The sequence below is a fragment of the Nannobrachium achirus genome (assembly GCF_963921795.1).
Source record: "Nannobrachium achirus genome assembly, chromosome: 12".
NCBI classification, from domain to species: domain Eukaryota; kingdom Metazoa; phylum Chordata; class Actinopteri; order Myctophiformes; family Myctophidae; genus Nannobrachium; species Nannobrachium achirus.
Genome location: NC_137832.1, coordinates 15,265,696 through 15,279,247, shown reverse-complemented (window position 1 = coordinate 15,279,247; position 13,552 = coordinate 15,265,696). Strand labels below are relative to the sequence as shown.

Below are 13,552 nucleotides of genomic sequence, written 5' to 3'. Positions count from 1 at the left end.
TGTTTGCACTGGAAGCAAAAGGTCAATTGCAGAGCACAGAGTGATCTTAATAGATAACCAAGCTATAATCTGCAATCTTTCTGTATGTTATTTCCTGTAGCCAGTACACTACCATGCACTTTGCACTTAATATAGTACACGGACACTTCAGCAGCATGCCCAGTTCACACCACTGCTGAATGGACCTTGGACATAATTAACAGGTTCACTGTTATTGTTTGAAGACATTGTTTACATCCTACACAATCTTGTCATTCTGATATTTGTATTACACTGCAACATCTTTTGACATTGGCATTGCTGAGGTCTTATGGAAGCCCAGATTTGCTTTAATAGCAGCCACAAGCTCATCTGTATTGTTGAGTATAGTGGCTCACATCTTCCTCTTGTCATGAAAATACAACATAGATTTTCTGTGAGGTTCAGGTCGGGGCCAGTTGGCTGGTCAGTCAAGCACAATAATATGCATGGTCAGTAGCTTGTCAACATACACAGAGTGCTCTAAAATCTCCTGGTAGATGGCTGTGTTGACTCTGGTCTTGATAAAACACAGCTGACGTGGCGCCCCAAATCGTCGCTGTCTGACTGTGGAAACTTCATACTGGACTCCAAGCGACTCTGACTCTTCCCCCAGACACTGTGGGACATTGATTTCTAAATAAAATGCAGAATCAAAACTGTGTCATCATGGGTGTCAGATTACATTAAGGCTGCTATCAAAGCAAAAGTTTCACTATTTTAATTACTTATCCACAATATATTTTTTTTTTTAGACGCACACATGCATGCACGCACACACACACACACACACACACACACACACACACACACACACACACACACATTTGACTATACATTACATGTGTATAAGCATTGTTTAATCAATTACTAGGTAAATACATGCTGATGAGAGGTAGAAAATATATGGGCTAATACGTATAGAGACAGTGAGTGAGTGACTGTTCTCTGTCCACAATGCAGTATTGTAAATGCCCATACATGCATTGACAGGTAAATAAAACTTTTGGGTATGTTAAGTTTGCTTTCAGGTTGCCGGAGCGGGCAAGTGGTCATTTGAGAGGGGACGCAACCGTCTATAAACACAACACTAAACACCTGAACGTCGCCAGAGGGCTGTCTTCTGGTCTGTGGAATGTAAAATAAGAGCACTGGTGTTTACCTATAATTTGCTGTTGCTAGTCTTAAAAATATAAAATAACTTTATAACTAATAGCTATGTAGGTATTTGGATTTGGAGTTATGACATTTTGTATCGCACAGTGTTAAAGTGTTAAATTGAGCAGTATTTAAAATCTTGCCCATCATTTTATAATGGACAATTTACTCTTCAGGCAAGAGGACATGACCTTTGGGCAAGTAGAATATGACCCGTATTGCCTCTGAGACCTTAGTGTCAACCCCTGCCATATGATTTAAAGATACTTCTCACAATGAGGGATATACCAAGATAAATGTACCATCTGATTGGACCTCTAAATATTTTTGATTGATAAGATATCCTCACTCACTCCCACCTTGTGTTGTTTTCCAGCCGATATCAGTTAGTCCTTACATGCAGTAAGTACATGCTCCACTGTGTTGTTGTGCACTGAAACCTGCAGATCTACAAGTTCACGATGTGTCGCATCTGCAACGCGTGGTGAGCTTGTTAATCAGTAGTTATTTTGTGCTCTACACCTTTGCGAGAAGAAATATAAATCTGGCTTTAGTTAAGTGCAGGTCAAAGGCTGTGTAATTAATTCCATCCTGTTTGTGACCATAAAGTCATCAAGGCTTTCACGTGTTGAACATCAAAGTCGGTTATCAAAATAACAGGTTATATAATGAATTAACAGTTAATTCATTATGTCGACTGTGACTTTTACTTTTAATCTATTACCTACCTATTGCGTATTACATTTCGCATAAGTATTATAAATAGAGAATATTTCATATATATATTTGTACTTGCACAACGTACTAGCAATACCGGCACCATTGTAGCCAATACAATGATCAAACCTTGTGAATATTTCTGATACTTTTAATTAAGGTCCAATGTAATGTCATCCAAACATAATTTTTTAAATCCTATGCTATCCAACGCTTATAGACCTTTTGCTTTGTCCAATACTACTACAGTAGATCATGTTTTATGGTATAAGACAGAATGACAGTCTGTGTTTACATCTTACTACCGTAAAAGGTATATATTATGAACTTGGTTCATAATGATGTAGTTGAGGTCGTGCTAGCATCTGTTTGGCCCACTTGGAGAATCTCCTACTGTAGCAGGTCAGAAACAGCATACTGTATGCAATATTTAGGTCAGTCACATCGTGTTCTGACCTGCATGATAATTACTCCCTCTCTCGATGAACTCTAATGAGGCAATGTACAGTATCTACTGCAAAAATATGAAGAATACGTCACGTGTGTGTGTGTGTGTGTGTGTGTGTGCGCGCGCGTGTGTGTGCTGGTGTGGAGAGACTCAAATTGGTGTTCAAGGCCTTATGGCATATATCACATTTGACCTGCATAATTTATAAATGTATATGTGTGTGCGCATGTGTGTGTGTGTGTGTGTGTGTGTGTGTGTGTGTGTGTGTGTGTGTGTGTGTGTGTGTGTGTGTGTGTGTGTGTGTGTGTGTGTGTGTGTGTGTACGCATGGCATGAGGGAACTCAGGGGAGAGTTCTGCTTACTTAACAGAAATAACTCTGTGATAACTCATCCATCTCTGACATGTATATGACACAACGGGCCAGTGGGGTTCCCATGCAGGCTCAACTGTCTCCTTCACAGCTTGACCCACAAAACAGACACCTGTTTGGCACGTCTGTCCCTCGGCACTCCCCCGTTGAAAACTGGAAGATTGGTGGGCTGTTTGAGTTGTGCAGAGGACTCACATATTGTACATTTGAAATGCCAAATTGATTCATGATGACACTAGTATAGCATCATAGGACATTTACATTTTGAAGCTGCAATATTTTTTGTTTTACAATCTCATCCGAGCCCAATGCACTGAGAATGGAGACTAATTATATGTAAATATATGCTAATTTAAAGAGTGGTATATCTGGTTGTGTGCGACTGTGCGTGTGTGTGTGTGTGTGTGTGTGTGTGTGTGTGTGTGTGTGTGTGTGTTTGTGTAGAGGGGGGGGTCACTCCCCTCCTGACAAATGCTTTTGTTTCCTATGAAGTAAATTTGAATTGCAAGACATAGTCACACACACGCACGCGCACACACGCGCGCGCGCACACACACACACACACACACACACACACACACACACACACACACACACACACACACACACACACACACACACACACACACACATTCACCTTTGCATTGTCAGACGCCTGAGGATTTTAAAAGATTGGCGGTTTGGTCAACCCAGGACCTTCCTCAAGAAAGACCCAACCAACCAAAGTGACATAAGGTGCTCGCACTGCAGCCTTGTTGTGCCAGAAGTGTGTTGACTGTGGACTGTGTCCACAACACAGTCAACCATCACAACAGATGACACTATAACTCAACAACATAGATTGCATGCCAGGATTGGGCCCGGGCCACAAAAGCATAGTTCTTTCTCTTTTTAAGGATTGCTGGAAACTTACTTTAACAATGTTTTGCATTAAAAGGGGTGCTTTTACAATTTGGTGTTAGACTTGAAAACTTGCTTTGGCAAATGGCAATGTAAAGCTCCTTTGAATTGAACTGAATTCATAGATTATATTTAGTAGGGAATTAAGCAACATGAAATGACCACCTGGATCCCCAGACCCAATTTTTTTCCTCCCTTGTAAAAAGATAGCTATTATATGCCTAATGGTAGCCTATCTCCTAAAAAAATATGCACCGGCACACTCAAAAGATTGACAAAATGGCTTTTGGCTCAAAATCCTTCCTGTTTTAAAATGTATTTAAGCAAACACAACTCTCTTTCTCTCTTTCTATTAAAAGATTACCATGTGATTGTGAGCGAGAAACTTTCTAACTCACACGGTAATCATTATTTAAATTGTAAAACAATACAGAAGGTGACAAATTTATTTTGTTGTCACCACCTGTTGTCGTCTAGACAGGTGACTAGATTAGGACAACAGGACTAGATAGGTCATCGACATCATCAGCTTTTGTCAAAAACACTCTTCCTTCGGGGAAAAAAGAACAAAACAAAAAGGTGGGAGCCATTCACATTCATAGAATCATTTACAAAAGAAACTGGCATTTGAGTTGTAGGTTGTAAGTCACACAGGGGCCCGTCAATGGAATGTCGCTGCCATTGGCTGCTAGTATATGCAGTGGCGTCAGTTCAGCAAAAGCTAAGGTATGGCAACATGACTGGTGATGGCGCGCGTGCAAGACACCAGTCATGTTGCCATACCTTAGCAACAGGAAAAATGAAAAGTACATTTTATTATTTCCCCCTGTAGGCCAAGGTAATGGTATGGCAGCTGCCATAGCTTGCCATACCCAAATTGACGCCTCTGAGTAAATGAACATAATGGCAGTGGGAGGGGAAATGGCCAACCGCCAATGTACGTAGTCCACTTCTGGGAAGGGGAGGAGTCTAGTGGCATTTTTTAACTGCTCTGACACTTCCTTACCGGCATTTCGTTACAGTACGCCGGCGAGTGAACACACACTCGGGTAGCCTATTTATATATATATTTATTGTTGAAACGTGTATATTTTTTTGCGAACCAAACATGCTTGGTCTGTGCCTCTACGTGCCTGTCCCCAACTCGGACCGGATCGAAGTGGAATATTTCGAATCCAACGGACTACCGTCGGAGCTGAAGTCCCTGTTCAAGCTGAGCGTTTTCCTCCCTTCCCAGGAATTCACCACCTACCAGAAATGGCGGAAGGTTAGCAAAACTTAATTTTATCTAATATTACTGGCCTACGTGTTATAGGAGCTCAAGTATTTTAATGTTTTCTCGTTTTTCAACGTGTGGTTTGTATGGTTTTGGTTTTGTTTTATGAAAAAAAGGGGAATTGAGACTTCCATTGCATTCCACGTAGCGGTTGTAAAAGCCTGTACGAGTAGGCCGCGCCGGTGTCCCGCTTGATTCGTTGTTCTTCTCGTGACGTTTGAAGCCGGCATGCTCCATGCTCCCTGGAGATCATTATCTGTACTACACTGTTTCCCAAACACTGGGCTGGGACCCATTTGTGGGTCACGGAGCAATTTATTTTAATAAAAATACAAAAATATACATTTCATACTTTTTGAAATGTAGTCTATCAATTGATGTTGTCTGTGATGAATGTCTGTTTTTGGTTGTTGGTTTCTCAGTTGTTGCTGTCCAAAAATGACTGCTCCTCTTTTCTGGCAAGCTACACCCATAATTATATATCGGCTACATAAGCGGTGCACAGTGCACTAAAATGTTTCCTCCTTGTATGGCTTATGTTTTATATATTGCCATTATTTTTGTATTATATTGTTTAAAACACGAAGGACACGAAGTGCCATGTTTTTATTTTCTAGATGGTCAGTGTGCATATCAACACAAACTTCACCACATCATATTTTGCTGCCCATTATAACCTTATGTTTCTTCTGAAATATCAACATTTTCTTTTACAACAGGACATCTTTAGACTCAGTCAGAGTTCTGTTTGAATGAATTGTAGAATTATGTGCAGAATGTAATTTGGATACAGTTGTGTGAGGGGAATTACTTTTAATTTAATTAAAAAAAAAGAAGTATATATTTAAAATGTGTATATATTTATTTTAATATAAATCCTCTCTCACAGTGTGATCAGATCACCCTCCCCTGTCCCAATGTTGCATACCACCATAATCACTTTCTGGCTGTCTTGTATGTGACAGTCCCATTTTAATACATGGATTTCGTTACTATTTTGTGTTTTATGTCATGATGCTGGATTGACTTGAGTGCACCAGGGTTACCTCTGGCAGTTGTAGCCAGGATCACAGTGTGACTTGACTATCACGTTCATAGACCGCACGTCAGCTCAGATATCACTGCTGTGCTGTGTGATTCTACTCCAGTCAGTGCCAGTGTCCCCGTCCTAGTTTTAAGAGACGTCTGGTCAGTCACGTTGCACTTGGCGTGTTGAACCATGGTTAACATTTAAAGCTGGACAGCCACAGGCGTCAATCAGTCTCCATGTCAAGCCCAAGCCAGAATCTTGGCTGGGTCACAGCGACGGCTTGTGACCCGACTGCTTGTGATCATACACCACTGTTGAAGTCGTGTAGGGGCAGAGCACAAGCCATAGATCTGTCTAAATAAATGACATGTCACACGTCACTTTGATTTTGTTCAGAAGAAAGTCTCTGCAGTCAACTCTGAATCCATGAATAAAATGCCAATGTAGCAAAAAAGGCGTCATTGAATAACCTATTCAATGACAGTTTTTTGCAATGTGTCAGTGTTAAATAATGCATGGTGCAGGTTTAACTGTCCATGCTAAAGGAGTCCTTGGCAGGACAGTGAGGACAGGCAGGCAGGCCATAAATTGATTAAATGACAGGATCACAGTTGTCACTGTAGCCTTTGCTAGCCATATTGCATTTCTGTCAAAGTTACAGGTGTTGGCTACAATCAATGGTTAGTGTCAATGGTCAACATTGGTTCACACACAATGCATACAGCAGCCTTATGATATGTGTGAAATAAGTCATTCACAATGTTGTGTTTGTCCTTTGTTTTCCTGTAGAAATCTGCAAAGAGGGAAGAGAAGGACTTGAATGGACAGCTGGACGTTGAGGATTTTGTCCACTATTTGCAAGACTACGAAAGGGACCTGAAGCTCGTTGTGAAAAGTTGGGACAAAAAGAATAAAGGTATGACGTGAATCTGTTTTTGCTAAAGGGTAATCAAACTCTTAGTTTAGTTTCATCCCTGCCAACCCCACTAGTTGTTAGAAAATGAAGGGGGGGGGGGGGGGGGGGTCTGGCAAGGGAGACTTTAGCTACCTGCGTAACTTATCATGTTGAGGTACTAAAGTACAATCCAGTGACGTTCACAGTCACACAGGGCCTCTTGTGAGCGTCATTCTCTGCCTATAGGTCATGTCGGTTAAACAATTGTACTTGATTTCTTGCTGTAATGCATGGGTTGACCTTGATTTCTTGATGTAACAATGTCTACTATCCAACACCTAGATGACAGTTAAACTGTTAAAACACATGATATTTGTGTGTATCGCCTTTAAAAGAATATGGCTGCACAATGATGGATAAACACTGTCCTTTTGTTTCATCAAGTCATTGAATTATTATAATGGAAAAACTGAGCTTTTGTATGAATTAAAAACATTGCTTTCCCCTTTGTTCCATTTTAAAGGGCCCATCAGTTCCAAGGTGTTCATGGAGTCTCTTAGAGATCTTGGCGTGCACATTTCTGAACAGCATGCAGAGAAGGTCCTTAAAAGGTAATGACCATGAAGTAGGCAGAGGGGTATGAGGAATTTCTCCTCAATGGAAGAAAATATTAAACGACAATGACAATTTTGCTTGTGGTAATTTTGAGTTTTTGTTTTTTAATAGCATGGATAAGAATGGAACGATGACAATCGGTTGGAGTGATTGGAGCAACTACCCCTTGGTGGATAGGACTGAGAGCATCCCTGAGATAATTCTATACTGGAAGCACTCTACGGTAAGCGGAGATCGGGAATGGCAACACATTAGCAATATTCAGGGTTCCCACGGTCATGAAATTCATAGAAATATTTTGAAATTAGAAAAAATATTTTTCCAGTACTGGAAAAGTTTTGGAATTGATCAAGGGTCCTGGAAAAAATAGCTATGCATTGTCTATGGTTATTGATTTTGTTAATACCTCTAAAATGAAAAATTAAACATGGGCCAAATTGTCAAATATTAGCAGCAGAAATTGTGAAAATAGCCGATCTACATGCTCACAACGCCTCGCAACGCGAGGCGTTGTGAGCATGTAGATCTGCTATTTTCACAATAGAACCGTGTTATACAACATACCTCTACTCTTAGTGCTCGTCAGGGTGCCGGGGTCCCCAGTTAAAACATGATTATTTCGGGGGTCACGGCCTGAAAAGGTTGAGAACCACTGGCATACACTACCTGTCTTTGGGCATTGCGCATAGGAGTAAGCGACTTGTTATGGAGCTGAATTATTGTTATATAGTCCTGGAAATTGGGTAAAATATTCTGGAAAAGTTTTGGAAATTAATTGGTAAAAATGTGTTGGAACCCTGAATATTGTACTTTAGTATTTTTTTAGCACCATGACTTGCCAGGGCAATTTAAATGCACTGGCCCAGGTTGACACGCACAAATCGGCAGTTAAGCGGTGTTGGTCTATAAAAGGTATTGGGAGTAGGTTAGGTCAGAAAGGATTATGTCTGTCTGAGGGATTTGCTGATTTATTTAGCGCTTATGTAAACTTGAATTAGTGTTGCGAAGCAGGCTCAAATCAAATTACATTCTGTAGGGTCAGTCAGTGCAATCCTAGGTGCCATTGAAATACTGTACGACCTAATGAATTTAGCACCCGGCCTTGACCACTAGATATGCAGGCATATTTACAGAATGACCTTGTAGAAAATGAATGGTGAGAGGAACCCCTACTGGGTTATGTAAACCCCTTTACATAACCATACCTTTCAAGCTGGGAACCCTTTGTGGTTGTTGCTATGTAGAGTATATATGGCAACATGCTTTTTCTTTTGTGTAATTTTTGAATAATTAATTGTTTATCAGAAAACTTGGGTCACAATTTAGAATGAGTTTTTCAGACTGTTCTAAATGGGATAAGAGGGGCTTTTGTTTAATAAATGAAATGTGGCCAACATTACCCATATTGTATACCGCCTACATGTTAGTCTTGTCACTTTAGATGCAATTAAAATGACAGGTTCTAATGGGGTATCATTTATACAGCCAGCAGATGAGTGTACAGTATTGCCAACTTGATTAGAGTTCACACTGGCACGGATCCATGGATCTTATCTGTGAACCATGGCTTAGATTAGGTAGCCTATTAAACCTATAATGAAACGGTGTGTCCTAAAACCTTTGACCAAATTAGAATTTTTATGGCTTGATATCATCACAACATTGTGGAATTGCTATCAACTCAAAGAGCTATACGGCGGTTCAAATCCCGGCCCCTCCTGTCTACATGCCGAAGAGTCCTTGACTCTGAACCCCTAGTTGCTCCCGGTGAGCAGGTTGGTGCCTTGCATGGTTTCCTCCGCCATCGGTGTATGAATGTGTGTGTGAATGGTGAATGTAATGCACAATCTTTGTAAAGCGCCTTGGATAAAGGCGCTATACAAATGCACCATTTACCATTTACGACACACGTGTCTGACAGAACAAACTTTTGTCTTCCAATGTTTGGATTTTCAACTCGCATGGACTAAATGACGCATGACATGACCTATGAGTTGAAATAAGACCTCCCTTGACGTAAACTTTGAGTCCCCAATGTCAAATATTGCGAAATTCAACTTGTTGGACAGAATACTGGAAGTTTAATCCCATCACCAGCCATGTTATTTGACTGCTAAATCGGTTCATCTGAATAGAAATAGAGTGTCACCTGATGGGTTACAAACTTGCCAACCAAGTTGATACTTAGGCTTTTGACATGAGCTTTGTTTTTCAATGTCCAACTTGGTGAGTTTCTATTGGAGTTACTAATGGTCTCTTATTTCTGTGATCCCCATAGATCTTTGATGTGGGTGAGAACCTTATGGTGCCTGATGAGTTTACTACTGAGGAGAAAACGACTGGGATGTTGTGGAGACATCTGGTTGCAGGTGGTGGTGCTGGAGCTGTGTCTAGAACCTTCACTGCCCCATTGGACCGGCTAAAAGTAATGATGCAGGTAAGAACAAAATCACATTTTGAGCACATTTCCAGATCCGATGACGGGCTGAACCCAGATTCTACTAGCCACTTAGTTGACAGTTATTGCTCAGTAGCTAACAGCTGATGTTGGACAGTTGAAATCTTCATATAGGTTAGGCTGGAAATGTCATGGCATTATTAGGCCACTTGCATAAGGGCAGGTGGCTTAGTTACTTAACTTGTTCTGAATTGCTCAAGAGTTGGCCATTACTTAAGAATCATAAATCGGTTAATGTTTATGGGATGAGCAAGGGGGCCAGAGTCCATGGTCTATTTGTTAAACCAAGTTTACTAGGTCATCCACTGGCACAGAACAGTCGCACACCCTCCAGAGAGAACATACTATTTGTTAGATAAAACGTGTGACTGCAAAGTCTGTTTTGTGCCAATGGCCTCAATATTCGTCAGCAGACGCGTCATAGTTCACCTTGATGGTTTTGAACTTTTGTTAAGTAATTCCAAAACTTTGGTTTCTGCCCGTATGACCTGTTGCTCGTGGATTATTTGAGTTTGCCGTTCAAGGATGGCTCTGCCTTTCCCACAGATCCAATTTCCCCTGCCATGAGGACATACTGGTATTTGTACTTAAATACCGATTGTACTTAAATACCTGTTGGCAGAGGGGGAAATTTGAAAAAATTGAGGCATGTGAGATGGGCTACGTTGCTACTGTGAACTTGGTTCTCCATATTGTGGCTGCTAGAGTTGACAGCCATGCTTATCATAATTATAGTTTACTGATATTTGGAAGTGTAAACCAAGCACTTATTATTAAGGTTGTCAGCTGAATTCTTTTTTTTTCTCTCTCTCTCTCCATTAGGTTCATGGATCAAGAACCAACAATATGTGCATTATGACTGGATTTGCCCAAATGATCAAAGAAGGCGGGATGAGATCCTTGTGGAGAGGGAATGGGATTAATATCATCAAAATCGCCCCTGAATCTGCTCTCAAGTTCATGGCTTACGAGCAGGTACATTTTTATCTCAAACTTGAGTTCCTTTTTTTTAATAACCATTTGCTTGGTAGACGAAGACATGCTTTTAATTCCTGATCTCGGTTTCTAATGTGTCCCTTTTTCACCCCTCTTATTTCACACAGATCAAGCGTCTGATTGGCAGTGATGCAGTGACTCTGAACATTGGGGATCGTTTCGTTGCAGGCTCTCTAGCGGGAGTGTTAGCCCAGAGTACCATCTACCCCATGGAGGTAATTATACTTGGATTGGACAGGAACAACACATTTTGTGTATCATTATTGAATGCTTTAACCAGTGAAAAATAGCAGATATACAAGCTCGCAGAGCTTGTAGATCTGTTTTTTTTTTAAATATCGTGAATTTTGACCCGATTCTATAAGTATCTTTTGAATCCTTCTATGATTTTTTGAAAAACCTATGTTTTTATGTCAGCAATCTGGCTAGCCATCGTCAAAGAAAAGGTCCTTTTCACTTAACTGGAGCTCAATTAGTCTGTTCTTGAGAGACTACTGTGTCAGTGGTTCTCATACTTTTTCATGTGAAGGGCCCCAAAATGATATGTATTTGGCCACGGACCCCCATCTCAAAATATCTAGTTCCAGGGACCACCCAGAAGCAAAATTTGAGTTACAAACGTTCGCTTTGAAAATGCATATATTCAAAGATTTGCACACATTTTCACGACTTTTTCAAAAATAGCAGATCTACAAGCTCGCAGCGCGGCACTTGGTGCCGCGCTGTGAGCTTGTATATCTGCTATTTTTCACTGGTTGAAGCGTTCAATAATTCTAGGCCTAAATGGGTTAAAAAAGGCTTCTTAAAATGTGTTATCTTAGAACCTTTAAGATCTCTGCCGTGCAAGTATAAGCAAAGATTCTGTTGACAATGTATTCACTTTTTTTTGCATAATTTTAGAAAGATGCAATGTATTAAAATTGTTTCTATTTCATTTCAAGGTCCTGAAAACTCGGCTTGCCCTGAGACAGACTGGCCAATACTCTGGTATCTCGGACTGTGCAAAGCAAATCTTCAGAAAGGAAGGCCTTGGAGCATTCTACAAGGGCTATGTCCCCAACATGTTGGGAATCATCCCCTATGCAGGCATTGACCTGGCAGTGTATGAGGTAATTGGTTGTTCAAGTTACAGACATGATAATCAATTAAAATGATAAGATATTAGGTCTTGTATTTCTCAGGTTTAATTGCTTTCTCCCATTCAATCCTCAGACACTGAAAAATAGCTATTTGGAGCGGTATGGCATCAATAGCACAGATCCTGGTGTGTTTATTTTGCTCGCCTGTGGCACTGTGTCCAGTACTTGCGGTCAACTGGCCAGCTATCCCCTGGCTCTGGTGCGCACCCGAATGCAAGCACATGGTGAGTCGCATTGCTCTTCCATTTCAGCTGATTTTGTTATGTCTTAATTGTTATGGCTTGTTATGTGTAGTAACTCATGCATAATCTTGTTTTTTACAGCTTCACTCGGGAGCAGTCAACATGTTACCATGACAGGCCTTTTCAAGAACATTATTCAGACCGAGGGTCCCATGGGACTCTACAGGGGCCTGGGCCCCAACTTTTTGAAAGTAATTCCAGCCGTCAGCATTAGCTACGTGGTTTATGAGCGCCTGAAAACGTCACTTGGGGTGACCTCACGCTAAACCTGCCGTCTTTGCCAGAGGGGTTTAACTTTCAAGGGTGCAATGTGACACCTTCGTGCTCCCACGTGAGCTTGGGTACAAGAATCTCGGACTTTTGAGGTTTGTGGAAGCGTCTCATTCTGTGAATGTCTGCTGATGAAAGTCGAGGAAGCAAGTACACTAAACCAGGAATGCCAAGGGAGAGGATATTGATTCTGAAGTTGAGGGGAAATGGAAGCTCCAACTGCTGCTAAGGAGGAAAAAGTGGAACTCGCTCGATATAAGTGACTAAATCGGACCAAATGTTTTGTGTTCTAGTGCCTCAGCAAATGTTTGTTTCTTGTGTAACCTGAACAGCCTCAACCACCATCCATTAAATAAGCACTCGTGCCTTTTAACTAAAGATGGCAGTACAAATGCAATTCTGTTGCGCAAACTATGTTCATGGCAACGGTGACATTAACATGTTTCATTCTCTAACGGTTCTACCTGTCATAGGTCTTGTATGAAAGGATTATCAGATGTGGATTTTGTTTACCTTCTCCTTTGTGAAAATTGCAGAATGTAGTTTTCCGAGAGACTGAAGTATTTATTTATGTCCATCCAGTATTTATTATTTTTACTCTGGAGAAGTGTGTTGCTTGTCTTGTGAATGAATGCCATGTGCTGGTGTTGGGAGAGCTCCCGAAGACCTGTGTAAGAGAATGCAAGTGTGTAAGTCAATTAGCCAGTAGCCATGCCCCTCCCAAAAAGCTTTTGTCCAATGCTAGCTTAGAATAACTTCCTGCTTGCCAAGGTTTGCCTTGGCAACAGCCTTGGCAAGCTGCCGGTTGCTAAGCTAGCATTGGACAAAAGCTTTTAAGGGAGGGGCATAGCTACTGGCTAATTACATGTTTAATATGATACATGATTCAGGAAGGAGAACTGAGCATTGCCACCTGTCAAATGCTGCTAAATCTTTGGCTGTGGCTATGAGATGGTTAACATATTCAGGTAGTAGTTCAGGCTTTTTTTGAAATATTTTCTGTGGCTTTTATACAGTTT

The 13,552-nt window shown here is 40.9% G+C and overlaps 1 protein-coding gene across 1 annotated transcript; it reads left to right on the top strand.

Moving 5' to 3' along the window:
- Window positions 1-4,720: 4,720 nt before the first annotated feature.
- LOC308296286 (calcium-binding mitochondrial carrier protein SCaMC-2-A-like) lies at window positions 4,721-13,132 on the top strand (the record flags this gene model as incomplete). The annotated part of the gene is made up of 10 exons (XM_080739506.1): window positions 4,721-4,879; window positions 6,708-6,841; window positions 7,347-7,424; window positions 7,540-7,651; window positions 9,707-9,865; window positions 10,709-10,861; window positions 10,990-11,097; window positions 11,824-11,991; window positions 12,095-12,245; window positions 12,345-13,132. The coding sequence occupies 10 exons, from the start codon at window positions 4,721-4,723 to the stop codon at window positions 12,527-12,529; spliced, it is 1,407 nt and encodes a 468-aa protein (XP_080595632.1). The 3' UTR covers window positions 12,530-13,132.
- Between the last annotated feature and the right edge of the window lie 420 nt (window positions 13,133-13,552).